Source organism: Lissotriton helveticus, chromosome 7 (genome assembly GCF_964261635.1).
Source record: "Lissotriton helveticus chromosome 7, aLisHel1.1, whole genome shotgun sequence".
In the NCBI taxonomy this organism is placed as follows: Eukaryota; Metazoa; Chordata; class Amphibia; order Caudata; family Salamandridae; genus Lissotriton; species Lissotriton helveticus.
The window spans coordinates 128,087,373-128,102,028 of NC_136068.1; the positions used below are offsets into that span (position 1 = coordinate 128,087,373).

The 14,656-nt window shown below is 45.1% G+C and overlaps 1 protein-coding gene across 1 annotated transcript in view; it reads left to right on the top strand.

Moving 5' to 3' along the window:
• The window catches only part of STMN3 (stathmin 3), a 116,253-nt gene extending 108,200 nt beyond the window's left edge, over positions 1-8,053 (top strand). Inside the window, exon 5 of the mRNA XM_078650436.1 lies at positions 7,606-8,053. Within this exon, the coding sequence (XP_078506562.1) occupies positions 7,606-7,665 (60 nt within the window). The 3' untranslated portion in view covers positions 7,666-8,053. The remainder of the gene's footprint in view (positions 1-7,605) is intronic.
• The last annotated feature ends 6,603 nt before the right edge of the window (positions 8,054-14,656 follow it).

Genomic DNA, 14,656 nt, shown 5'->3' on the forward strand with positions numbered 1-14,656 from the left:
GTGCATTCGCCCTTCCATGGAGTCTCCCCTCACCAAACTGCAGAGCTAAAACAATCATAAGCACAAGCAAACCAAAAATGAGATAGAGTCTGTGCCGCTGGGTAGGTCTATCTCTGCAGAAGTTTCAGCAAAGCTCTCACCACCACTGCAGATGTCACCAGATCCAGTGCCCACACCCTTACAAGAGGATTGTGCTGTGTGACTGATTATGCCATCTTAGTGTAGATAAACACAGAGTGCCTCATGTGAGGCTGGTGAGCTCACCACACCCAACTTGGCCATTGCTAGAACATGGCTGTCCCAAATGCGCAGGCAATTGGTTAAAAGATCTCTCAAGACAGTCATCAGGCGCATGGCTGACAGGGCTGTCACCACAGCAAAATGGCTACGTTTCGGATTTTAACACAGAAGAAAGGCTGTTCTGTGTTTGCTGTTTTGACCAGTGAGACCAATGAAATCCTAAGCCATCTACTAGGTCAAGGTGCGGTAGTTCAAAGTTCCCAAAGACAAAGAAACTCCTTTGTCAACAAGAGTTTGAGCAGTAGATGAGATCGCTGAGGTGGGTGCGAACTGAAGGGCAGACAAATAAGTGGGGGTCTTGGGCAGGCCAGCGGGAGTCAGGGCCATTTCTAGACCTTTCTGGGATGTGTAGACAGGAGCAGGTTTCAATCTCTCTGAAGTGTCCTCTTGCTAAGCAGACATGACCTTTACTGTTATCGACCTGAATTCTAGATTTTTGGATTCCTGGTGGATGCATTACATCAACCCCTGGTGAGAAAAGCGCTGATGTAATTACTTCCATTTTTCTACCGCATGACGGTGATTATTACAATGCAAATTCCATCAGTGACAATCCAACTAAAGGTAGTTGCTGTAAGACAATGCAGAGGATTTTACGTAACTCTCGCCCTCAATAACATTAGTATAATTCATACTGTTTTGTAAAGCACTTGCCATGCTGTATATATCAATCAAACACAACAAACATTTAATATGAATTGTAGTTCATGGAAAACATACCTGAAATGACCAAGCTGTGTGTTCCTATTGACAATTGTTTCGCAAATCTCCTTTTCCGCGATGGGCACGTGCTGTTTGTGAACAGCAAAACACACAAGATGATGGACGGAATGTTGCACAATGGCAAAACATTCACCCCCTGGCTGAAGACGGCTGATAGCCAGAAACCGGTCCTAGGATGCTTGATTCCAGTCCAGGGAAGACATGACTTGGCAGTTCGGGCTGGACTGTTCCCACGAGGCACAGGGCCAAGACTGATTTGCATATGGCCATGTCTGAACTGGATGGCTTGGTGAGCAAAATAACCCAGATCTGTGACTGGGGGTGAATGTTTTGCAATTGTGCAACATTCCGTCCATCATGTGTGTTTTGCACGTGCTGTTTGTGGCAGCATGGTGCTCGTCCTTCTTCTGTTTCAGATGCCAGTCTGACACCCTTGCCTTTCCCTGTCTGCCTTGCTCATTCACTGCAGACATTGCTCTACTGCAGCACTCTTCTAAGGTTAGATTAGTTCAATTTAGTTTTCAATTTCATAGAGTGTGTGGTTACTTTTGGTGTCCTGGCGCTATACTAGAAAACAGTGGAGAAAAGAATACAGTTGAAATAGATAAATTTTCAAGCCTTGTGCAAATGCAGATGGTTGGACTCTGCAAAAAATAGTAAACAAAAGAGTATTCAGGTTGGAGCAGTGACAACTGAGAATGCGCTGCCCTGTTCACTTTACATGAATTCTCGGTAAATTGACCAGCAGGGCTGCTGAGGAACAGAAATGCCTAGTCAGGCAGCACTTAGTAAATAGATTTGATTTTGATTTGAAAAAAATTTATAGAGCGCGGCTAACACCATTAGGTTTCTTGGCGCTGTGCTGGGGCGTGGTGAAAAATAAAGAGGAAACAGAATCTAAGGATACGAAATAGTAAAAAGGAAGGTTTTAAGAAGTGATCTAAAGCCAGAATATGAAGGTGCCAGTCTGAGGGAGAGAGGAAGGGAGTTCCAGAAGGATGGGGCCAAAAGAGAAAACCTCAGGCCCCCGTGTTTTTTCCTCTTGAACCTAGGGACGGATAGCAGGGCCATTTGGGATGAGCGTAAGGTACGGGACGGAGTGTAAGAGTGAAGAAGAGAGGAGATAAAAGAGGGACCTAAACCAGAGAGAGACTTATAAATGGTGCAGCCTAACTTGAATTGGCAGCGGGCGGAAACCGGCAGCCAATGAAGACTCTTTAAGAGTGGACGGACGTGCTGATCTCTAGGCTGGTGAAAAATCAGGCGAGCAGCCTGATTTTGTATCAGCTGGAGTCTTCTCTGTTGGTACTCAGGAATACCGACGTATAGCGCGTTGGCATAGTCGAGTCGACTGATCACTAACGCCAGGAGTGCTAACGTGAGCGCTTCGGTGGTAAGAAGGCGAGATATTTTCCGGAGTTTCCTGAGTTGGAAGTGGCTGGCGGACACCACTGCACTGATCTGGGGAGTCATTGAAAGATCATTGCTGATAATGACACCCAGACTTTTGGCAGAGTGGACAGGAGAGGGAGGGCTTCCAAGACTGGCAGGCCAGATGGAAGGTTGCCATGGGTTGGAAGCTCCCCCGACAAGAATTAGTTCAGTCTTGTTGGGGTTGAGCTTCAGGTGATTTAAGCTCATCCAGTCACTGATGAAGCAGAGTGTATTTTGAAAAATAGAGATGGAATCCTCAGAAGAATCAATATCAAAAATCAATTGGATATCATCCGCGTAGTTGAACGCGATAACGTTCAACCCGCGGAGAGCACGGAGTAACGGGGCCAAATACAAATTAAAAAGAAGAGGGGATAATGAAGAGCCCTGAGGAACACCACAGGACAGCTCAACCTGAGTGGCAGAGAACTGAGACAGCCTGACAGCTTGTTGTCGTCCCGTCAAAAAGGACTGAACCCAGTCAAGGGCGGTCCCTCGGATGCCGGCCTCCTCGACACGGTCGACCAGGGTCCCATGGTCGACCGTGTCGAAGGCGGCCGATAAGTCCAGAAGGACCAGGGCTTGTCGGGTGTTAACATCAGCCCCTCTGCGCAATTCATCCATCACGGAGAGAATGACAGCCTCCGTTGAATGCGCAGGTCTAAACCCTGCCTGCTTAGAATCTAAGACACACGAGTCCTCAATGAAGGAACTGAGTGTGTGGGTCACGTGCGATTCCAGAACTTTGCTAAGGAAGGGGAGAAGGGATATAGGGCGGTAGTTGCTCAGAATGGAGGGGTCTGCTGAAGGTTTTTTTAAAATGGCAACCACCTCGGCTTGTTTGAAAGAGCAGGGGACAGCCCCAGTGACCAAAGAGCTATTTATGAGGGCCAGGGGGGGCTCAGGACAGGAGATGAAAGCTGCTCGAAGAACCGAGGGAGGACAGCAATCACGAGGAGAGCCAGAAGAAATTTTGTGCAGGAGCGAAAGAAAAGTAGCCATCACGATGGGGGGAATAGCAGTAAGAGTGTGAGAGTTGGAGTATTTAGAGGGCTCAGAGGTTGGGGAGTGAGCAGGTAAGGTTTGAGCAGCAATACTAGATTTAATTTTTGCTATTTTTTCAATAAAGAAAGCATTCAAGGAATCGCACAGGATTTGAGAGGGAAGTGGCCCTAATGTAAGTCTGGCTGGGTTAGATAGTTCTTCCACAATGGCAAATATGTCCTTCGACTTATTTGTAGAGTCCATGATTTTAGTGGAAAAATAAGTGGATTTAGCAAGAGCTATAGCGATTTTATACTTTTTCAGTGAAGAGGAGAATGCCTCCTTATTCTCAGGGGAGTAACCTCGACGCCAACGTCGTTCTGCTTGGCGGAGGCCTAATTTAAGGGCTCTCAGGTCCTCGGTGAACCACCTTTGAGCATCGTGGCCGCGTCTGGCTCTGACTAATTTTAGCGGAGCTACTGCATCAGCGGCGGAGGTGAGCCAACGAGTGAGGTTTAGTGACTGGGTGTCAATAGAGGCAAGTGGGTCGGGGGTAGAAGGAGCAGAGGAGCTAAGAATAGAATGAAAAGTATTTAGGTCTGACCTATTCCAATTGCGGGCCAGGAAGTTCGTCTCTTGAGGCTTAATGGTGGGGCAGGGAATCCCTAGCGTAAATGTAATTAAAAAATGGTCTGACCATAGGCATGGCAGGATGAGGGGAGCTGAAATGTCCAAGCCAGATGACCACACCTGATCTAGGATATGTCCTTTTGAGTGCGTAGGCGAATAGATATGCTGAGTGCAATTCAGACCTGACATGAGGTCCGTAAAGGCTAATGAACTGGGAGATTCGTGAGGGTCCAAAGGCCAGTAATTAAAATCGCCTAAGACCAGTATGTTAGAATTGTTAATGGAGAGCTGGGCGATGAGGTCCCCAAACTGAGCAGGAAAGTTGGGCATGGATGAGGGAGGACGGTAGGTCAATAGACTTGTTACGTTGTTGTATGGACCTACCCTGTGAACTGCTTCATGGCATTAACAGAAAGCCTTAAAAGTGCAGCGTTTGGACTCAGGAAGCCAATGCAACTCAGAGAGATGATGAGCCGTCCTGGCTGATCCCAGTAAACCTTGGTTCAGCCTTGCCCCAGCGTTCTGTATAAATTGCAGCTGCTGTAACAAATAGGCAGGAAGGTCCAGAAAAATGGTGTTGCAATAATCCAAACAGCTGGTCATGAGGGCTTGCACCAAACTTCTTAGAAGCGAGCTGGGCACAAAAGAGGTGGTCTTTCTCAAGATATTCAAAAGGCCGAAACATGTAGCCTATGTTTGTTGATATGAGACTTGAAAGGTAACGCAGCATCGAAGGTAAACCCTGTTGTTATGGTTGGGGCTCTGCAGGGCGTCTGCGATGTAGAGTTCAAACCCAAAGGAAAATAAAGTACATCCGGTTGCAGGTGCAGATGCATTAAGACGATGCCCTGAGACACCCACAGCATCAAGAACGGTAGGGAGTTTGAGGTTTAGGGTAGTGGTTTCAAGGGTGTCCCCCCTCAACTGTAGGATATACCTGATCTTGATGGCTTCCACAAGTGGGACAAGACCTATACGGAGGCTTCCTGCATGGCCACCAGAACCACACACACAAAAACAGTCATCAATCAGTGAAGAAGTTCTATCACTTATACGAAAGTCAAACTTATTGTCTCTAAACATGCTTCTACTAGTAACTAAAGGACCCAATCCCTTTATTCTTTTGACTTTCGATTTTATCTTGGGTGCACCCTGAAGCTGGAGTTGTTTTACCATAAAGTGGAGAGCAGCTATTCTTATGGACGTTTGTCCATCCTCCTGGCATGAGACACCCCTTGGCTTAAGGATCCTCAGGTGTAGTGACTGTCTATTGGCGTTAAGTGGTAATTGGAAGAATTGGACTATGGAGCGGAAGCCCTTGAGTCTTTGTAGTTCTTTTGTGCGATGAGGTGCCTCATCCTGCACCGTCAACGTGGAATTCTTTGACGAATGCTGAGACATATGCCTCGCAGTGAATCCCATTGACATCAACAAAATTTCACATCAATTTTCTCCTTCGGAATTCCTATTTCTCTGCCCTTCATTCTCTTTTCTTTAATTTTTTTGTGTTGATATTTACCTTGCATGTTGCAACAGCATTTGGCTACATTTCTTTTCATTCTTTTATTTTTCCTACCTGAGAATGTTTTAGAAGTTATTAGTATTATAAATTTCCCCATGATGTATGTAAAGATAACTTCAGAATAATGTTTAACTTTAGTGTGTCGTATGTAAAGTGCACTAGCACTCATCTTGGGTAAGAGTAGCTTTATATCAAAAACCCATTACCAAATAAATACATATTGGTAGCAAAACGTGCCCCAAAGTTGAGCATGTTGCTGCTGAGGCTCTCAAAATCAAATCTCTCAATGTTGACTGGGTGGACCAGTTGTCCTGCATCAGCCCTAAGACATCTGGAGCTGTTGGTACAGTACCAACAAAGTCCAACCTCTTGGCCTTTTGCTGTGCTAGGACCCCATATCAGAAAAAAGCACACGGTGAAGATTTGGTGCACTTTTTATATTCCAATTGTACATACAATAATGAGAAAGGACAAGTAGAGTAGGAGATTGACAATCAATTTATAAGAGATGGTTACATGATACTCATCTAGCCTGTTTCTTTTTTTAAAGCTACTAACTAATTCTTCGCATTAACAAGTTGAAAGTGATCCTTTAAGTAGGGATTATGATGAAGCTGTAGAACAGGACACTAGTTACACAACTTTCACCTTCTAATTACAACTGATCTGCAAGTTTTGCTCTCATTCCACTTCCCCATTGCTACTCCCTGCTCTCTGAAATGCTATTAGCGACTGAGCCCCTGATTTAGAGTTTGGCAGATGGGATACTCCATCACAGACATGACGGATGTACGGCCTGCCGTATTACAAGCACATTACATCCTATGTCACTTACAATATGGCGGATGGGATATCCGTCACCTTTGTGACAAAGGATACCATCAGCCAAATTCTAAACCAGGTCATTACTGTTCCAAGCAAGTTGACTATATCTCAGGGTGGAAAAGCAGATGCGGAAGAACAAAGTAGTAAACAGTACATATTTCCTCTATTTTTAGAACTTTTAAACATTGCAACACCATTCAACATTTTTACCAATTAAAATATTTTAAAACCAATCTAAAGTATAGCTACAATTTCATCAGTTTCGAATTCGTTCATGTTTTCAATTAGGGTCAGTCAACATCCACAAACAAAAGCACTCATGTTAACTTATTTTAAAACTTGATTTTTTGACTTAAGGCTTTGCTACCTGAAGAGACCTGTTTATTATGCCTGAATTTAATTCTAATCTTGTACGAGCGACCAGTGGAATTCTTGGTGACTGTATGGGATGGAAGGTAAACTCTTTGCTTTGGTGACAGTCCCATATTACCAAATAGGCAAAGTATGCACCAGCCAGTGGGCCCCACTCCTTTTAGGGGTCCGTGACTTCGATCAAAACAATATTGAATTGGTCTTGAAAGAAAATTACAATCAAGCTTTTATAAATTGCCATCAATCTTCAATGCCACAAGAACGACCTAACTCACTTGCTATTATGGCCACTGAATATGATGTGTTGCATAAGGTAGACTTCCAAGATACCCTTAAAGATTTCATCACAAAAAAATTGAGGAAAGGGAATATTTAAAGTTTGTTGGTTTATTAAAATAAAAAAGTTTTGTTAGTTTATTAAAATAAAATATTTTTAAGAACAATAACGGTTAATGTTTAGTTTTATAATAAAATTGGTTTAATTAAGTTGTTGGTTGGTAAAATAAAAAACGTATTAGGAGATAATTTGGAGGTGGATCCCGAAATTTCGGCTGCATATGGATCGATGAAGGGTTTAATCCGGCACTGTTTGGTGATAATTATGATTTGCCTGCGTTTACACTGTATGAAATCTATCAAGGACATTTTTTATACTAGTCCAATTTCAGTAAATCAGCCTTCGAACCTTGTATAAATTTAGCTGTCGTACCACGCTACTTCCTTGCAATAATGGCTGGAGTTGGCAATGGCAAATTCCCTAATGGTGAGATCTCTTTGTTTGGCTGATGTCTTAAGCTATGGTTCTGTCTCCGCAGGAGCTACATGCCGCTGAGGTCCGCAAGAATAAGGAGCAGAGGGAGGACATCTCTGGTTAAATGCAGTTTTAACACCGTCAGTGCCAGACGAATGAAGACTGCAGCAGCAACAACTACCATGAAAATGAAGCAAACATGTCTCTCTTTCATTCCCTTATATGCAACTTTTGATCATTCTATCCTTGGAATTTCAAGCCTGAGACCCCTTCCTGTACCCATTTTCCAATATGCTTCCCCCAGCTCTGTACCTCTTGTTCATCATCTTTTTGTCTAAGTATTCTACACACATTGCGCTTGGGGCACCTCAGCTGTCCTCCACACTGGATATTAACAACTTGTATCCTCCGCCTTAGAGTCCTCCACGGAGATAGTCGGCATCTCTTTATTTTTTACATGTGAACAATCAACAAATAGAATTACAATGTTAATAAATCCAACTCCCACATTTTATGTAGATAAGTTGATTTTTTGCATGCTGGTTGAACTGTGATATGGTTGGCTAAGTGAAGCGGGAAATGGGTAGCTAGAGAGAAGGAAATCTAAAATGCTATGAAACAACAATGGTTTTGCACTCCAGCATCAAAATCAATCATGGGTACATTTTATTCCTGGTCCCTTTTGGATAACCATGCTCAACACCAGATCCCACATTCTTGTTCTATATCGTAGGGTTATCTCACAAATTTGCACATACCTTACGGTAGTGGATGTGTTGATTTTGCTCACTTTGCCACTGGATTCAAGCTAGCCTGGCTGATGAGGGGTGTTATCCCAAAAAGGGTCCCTGGATGTGTTGATTTTGCTCACTTTGCCCCTGGATTCAAGCTAGCCTGGCTGATGAGGGGTGTTATCCCAAAATGGGTCCCAGGATGATTGTTTTCGGTCCAGGGAAGACCTGGCTAGGCAGGTCGGGCTGGACTGTTCTTGTGAGGAACAGGGTCAAGACTGATTTGAATAAGGCTGGGTCTGAAGTGTGCTGGAGACGTGAGCTAAAGAACGATGATGGGTTCAACCCAGATCTGTGAGTGGGGGTGAGTGTCTGAAAAGTTTCAGCGCTCCATCGATCATCTCCTTGTGGTTGCTTTGTACGCCCTAAATTGGCATGGTATGTGCTCACTTTGCCACTGGATTCAAGCTGGCTTGGCTGATGAGAGGTGTTACCCTGAAACTGGTCCCAGGATGCTTGTTTCTGGTCCAGGGAAGACCTGGCTTGGCAGTTTGGGCTGGACTGTTCACATGTCTGATTTACCTATAGCTGGAAGTGAGCTAAAGAACGATGATGGATTCAACCCAGATCTGTAACTGGTGGTGAATGTCCGAAAAGTTTCAGCGCTCCGTCCATTATCTTATTGTGTTTGCAGCGTTTTTACAAGGGGCATCTTTGATGCACAATACTCTAGGAGTGTTTTATTACAGTAAATTGAACTTGAAAGCAGATTAGGATTATCATGTTGACCAAGCCATACTATTTCTTTCCTTATTTCCACACAGGCTTTACACTGTCTCCAAGAACAGCCTTTTTTAAGTTTCAGTTGCAGAGGTACTAGGGGCTTGTTTTTTTACCCCCAAGTCTTTATTGAATTTTGCATACGATACAGCATGAAATTCAGTAACACAAAAAAACAGGAAACAGCTGTCTGCAGTGCTTGTTCTACAGCAAGTGCCAGCAGTTCTAAGGCAAAGGCAGTGAATCATAGGCAATTATCACAGTGAATATGGGATTTCGGGGATACACAACAAACAAGTAAAACAACATACGGCCTAATTTCGTTTTTTGTGGACAGTTCCATTGATGTGTGGTTTGTCTCATGTCTACCCCACCAGGTGTATCATGGTCTTGGCCTAATTGGGTAAGAGGATGTGGCCTCACAGCCAGAGCTGCCGACTTTGGAGCTGGGAAACCAGGTTCGAGTCTCTGCGTCAGCTCCGCATCCGGTGATTTTGGGCAAATCACTTACTTTCCCCGTGCCTACAAAAAATGAATGTGTCCTTGTGTAATGTAACTGGTGCTCATGTAAAGCACTCCAATACCTTTGGGTCGAGTTTGCGCTATATAATGACTGCAACAAAAAAAATAAAAACTATGAATGTAAATTGGTGTGCGTTACTGCGTCTGCAGCGAGTTGGCGTCACTCTGAAAAACATGCAAAATGTGGTCCCCAGATGTAGCTATGGTGCATCAGAGGTGGCCACGCAGCTCCTCTCTGTGCTGTGCCATCAATGCCGCCGTATCCAACTGTAGCACTGCCGCCTACCGACCCGGGGCGCGAAGCGGCCTTCCACCGCATTGTGTTTGCACTTCTGGCCAGTGCGAATGCCAGATCAACCAAGCATGTTGCCGCCCTTGTGCCCTCTGGCGGAGTCAAAGGAAGCAAAACTAGGCCTTTCTCAGGTCTGATCGACCCATAGTTCTTTGAAGTATTGCACAGACCTCCTCCCTACAGATGCACTTTAGGGCAGTTCCAGAACATATGTAATAAATCTGCGCTAGAGTGCATACATATGGGACACTCCAGAGATGTCGCTGGATACATTTTATGCAGCTTAGTTGGGGTCAGGTAGGCTCGGTGAAGGATGTTGTAATGAATGTATTGGGATCATGAGTTTCGGAGATTACGTGGCTAATGAAGCGCTCTCCGTCACTCCTTGGGTGTCAAGGGCTGTTCCAAGTCATGCTCCGACTAACCCTTCAGCCCGGCAAGTGGATCTGCTCTTCTGTAGGGGATGGCCCTCACGACCCAAGAGACAAGGCGCTGCCCAGTTCCCAGGGTAAATAGCTCCTGGGCGAGGGACTGTGTGTGTGGTTCAGTGGCCACCGTGCCCCAGAGGCGTTCCATCTCAGCAGTCAACCGTTGGTGTGTTAGGAACTTTCCTGCCAGGAGGATAGTCTGCTCTGACAATACATCAAATGGGATGAAAGTGTGGTCCTGATACAGGTGCCCCAGTGGACACACTCCCATTGAGTGCCAGGATTCCAACTCCTCCTTGCTCACTGACGCGTGAAGGCCGGCAAGGTTGCTCAGAGTTATATCCGGTGGATATGGCAGTGTGCCTGGCGAACACGTCAGGACCCTCTGATAGCAGTCATAGGCTATACAAAGGAGCCTATTGAGGGTTTACGGGCAGTGATGACTTTGGAAGAAACTGTTCTCTGCCCAGTGTGGGGAATTTCTCTCCCAGGTTAATTCCCGCTAGTCAGCAGGCTGACCCTTGTTGGCTTGCTAGGTAATAATGTTCAAGGTTCCGGCCCGAGGCCCCCTGCGGAGGTAGGCAATTGGGGCTTGGCTAAATCCCAGAGAATGTCGTCCAGTATGCAGGACATCTTACAAGGGATGAGCACAGGCAGGTTCGTAAAACAATAGAGGAGTCTTGGCAGCATCACCATTTTTTTTAAAGTTCTTTTTATTTACCATAAGTGGCACAGTTATGTTGTTTGTATACATTACAAATATTGAATACATACAGTCATATAAAGTACAGATCGTGTGTCAAGATTATAACATCTCTCATATGTTGCTTCGTGCATTTATATCAGCGCATACCTCAGCGTCTTTTACATTAAGGCAGTTCCGGTTCACGAGGCACTGTCGGTAATGCACATATTCCCCCCTGCAAGTCTGCAAGTGTTTTATCCCTCCCCCACAATTAAATCCACTTTCTAGGACAATGTCTATGCACATACACCATCTTTTCCGCCACCATGGCCCTGTCCATATCTTTGCACCATTCCGAGTGTGGGTGCGGCGGTCCCACCCCAATGTTTGGCAATGTTTCTTTTAGCCAGCATCATTACCAGTGTTACCCACATCTGCGCTGTGTAGTTAAGATTTGTTGCTTCCCAAATATTTAAAATGCAACGTTAGGGCTCCAAGGGACTGGTTTCCCGCTAACTCTTGTGATGGTGTTCATGACTTATTTCCAGTATGACATTATTGCGGGGCGATCCCAGAGTGTATGAAAGAAGATACCAATCACCCCACATTGCTGTAAACAGAATTGGGTATGAGCTCTCCCTATTTTATATAGAGTGGTTCTGGTGTAATAAATTCTGTGGAGTACCTTCAGCTGTACAAGGCGCAGCTTGGATGTGATTGCTACTTCTCTGGGTGACGCAAGAGCTTCCTGTCAATCAGTGTCATCTATGTCTCCCAACTCCTCCCGCCATTTGCCTTGAAGCCTTTGCATGGGGTCAGGCACGTTGTTGATAATATTCCGATACATCATGGAGATTGCTCTTCTTGTCATATGATCCGTTAGTAGTCTATCCTCTAGCAGTGAGGTCTCGGGTGGAGTAGTATCAGGGGGAATCACTGCCTCTAGTGCGTTCTTGATCTGGCTGTAACGGAACTAATCCGTCTGTGCCATTTCATATTGCTCCTGAAGCTGCGTGAAAGGGACCATCTTTCCCCGCATCCAGAGATTTCTGACCCTGAATATCCCTATAATTGTCCCAGTGTTTGAAGCCTTTGCTCTTACCCAGCCTACCTAATTTATCCATGACCCAGAGGGGCATTGCTTGTGTGATCTTGTTATGCCACCCCAACTTTCTGTGCACTATGTTCCACACCTGGAGTGTGTGGTTTGTTGGATCTATCAGGGCCCGAGTCTCCTTATAGAGTGCTAGATATAATCCTTCCTCGCCCAGTTCTAGTCTATTGAGGCCATAGGCCGAGTCCGTGCGCGGGAAATGGAGCCAGTGATTAATGACAGTTAATTGGGATGTCCAATAGTATACTTGTATACTCGGGAGCGCGATGCCACCATCATACCTGGTTCAGAAGTTTTTCATAGCTATGTGAGCCGGTTTGTTATTCCAGAGGAGTTTGGTGACTTCTGTTTCTATGGTTCAGAAGTAGGACTGGGGACCAAGAAAGGCGTATTTTGCAGGGCATATAGGAACCTCGGAAGCGCCATCATCTTAAAAAGTGCCGCCTTTCCTAAAAGCATCAGCGGGAGTGATTGCCAGTATAGCATCACCATTTTTGACAATGCAACCCGGCTCTGCATCTTAAGGGGAAGTAAATCCATGGGGGAGAGATATATATTAATGCCCAAACATCGAAATGTGTGAGCTTCCCACTTTGTGGTGAGAGTTCACGATCACTATTTCTTCCATGGGGCGGGTGTAGAGGAAATAAATACATATTTGCCCAGTTTACTCCCAGGCCCCATACCGCCTTAAATACATTCAAGTCTCAGATATTATATCTACACCATCTTACACGCCCTTCACATCAAGAACGACATTGTCTGGGTATAGAGACACTGCATGTATCTCCCTGTGGAACACCAGTGCCCAGCCCTGAGCCGTCTGGGGCAATATTTGCACCAGGGGCTCCATCATCCGGTAGCAAAGAGCAGAGGTGACAGTGGGCATCCCTCTTGTGGTCCGCGCTGCAGCAGAAATAGAGCAGAGATCAGCTGTCCAATTTTGACTCTGCCCATTGGTTCTGGGTAAAGTAACTTGACAAGCTTAGACCCAGACCTCCCTAAATGGACCCACATCACCCCGCACCTCAAGAAGTTCCACTGGCTCCCCATTGTAAAGAGATGCCAGCTCAAGATGGTGATCCACAATCAGGGACCAGTTTACATCAACCACAGATTGAACCTCTACTTTCCTCCTGACACCTGTGTTCCGCCTCGCCAACACACCCCACATCCGCCGCAGCAGCAGTAGAGGTCGCTCCTTGTCATACCTCGCTGCAAAGTCCTGGAACGACCTCCCACTGCACCTCTGTGTCATCTTCTCTGCTGGAATTCAAAAAGGGATTTAAGACCTGGCTGTTCAACTGATCACCCCTGCAGCACTGCCCGCAGCACAAGGATGCCTTTACAGGTGATAAGCTGCGCTATGCAAATTCAGATTGATTGAAGCCAAACCAACCTTTACCCCAATCCCTCCTTTTTTAATACTGCAAACATGTATTCCCAGTCAAGCATATATAAATGCTTTTTTAAGATCCAAGGCTTTTTAGTGCTGCAAGTTAACTAGATTAAACACACAAAAAAGAACATTACAAAACAGCAGTTAAAGAATGGATTTTTAATTCCACCTTAAAACATACATGAGTTCCGATCTTAAAGGTAAATGCGTTTCATAGATCAGGAGGCTGTCGAGGAATGATCTCCTGGGGCGTAAAAACTTGGTGTATCATCAATATTAATTGATTATCATACTGAATGTAAACAAAAGTATGATAGTTTCTCCTAAAGTAGCTGAAGTTTAGGGTACAGAAGGTCTGTTGAGCAATATTTATTTGTTATTTATTTTCAATACTTGTAAAGCACACTATCCCCGAGCAGGCATCCTGGCGCTAACGTATGTGTGCCCAGCTGGACTCGTGCTACAGGGCTTTGCCAGAATAACCAGAATTATATACTAGGGAAGAGTCACGTTTTTAATTTCTTCCTGAACGGAAGAAGATCCTCCAGTTGTCTCAACTCAAGTGGAAGATTGTTCCATAATCAGACAGCAGAGGTACTAAAGGCTCTACCTCCTGATTTTATTTTTTAAATCTTGGCACCTTCACCGTTCTAGCTGAGGAGGATCGAAGGCTCCTACCAGGGACATACCAGGTGAATTTCTTCTGGATTAGTTTCGGTCCATACCCATGCAGGGCCTTGAAAACTATGCAAAGAGATTTAAACTGGACTCTTTGCAGTATAGGGAGCCAATGCAGCTCCAACAGAGCCAAGGAGGTAGTTGAGCGTCTTGGCCTCCCCAAGGCTAATTTAGCTGCTATCGTTTGTATCCTCTCTATCAAATATTACGGGGATTTCAGCAGCAGGGCATTGCAATAGTCCAGTCTACTTAAGATGGATCTTTGTACTACCAATGCTTGAGCTTGAGCTGGCAGGACCGGAAGAATTCTCCGAAGGACTCTAATGATGGCAAAACAGCTCCCCACGGTTTTATTGACCTGCGATTCAAGCGTCATCTTATTATTAAACATAATTCCCAGATTTCGTACCTTCTCCACTGGGGTCAGTGAGCTGGCTGTAGCTAATGGCCAGAAATTCGAAGGAAGTACGGGGGGAGACTTCCCTA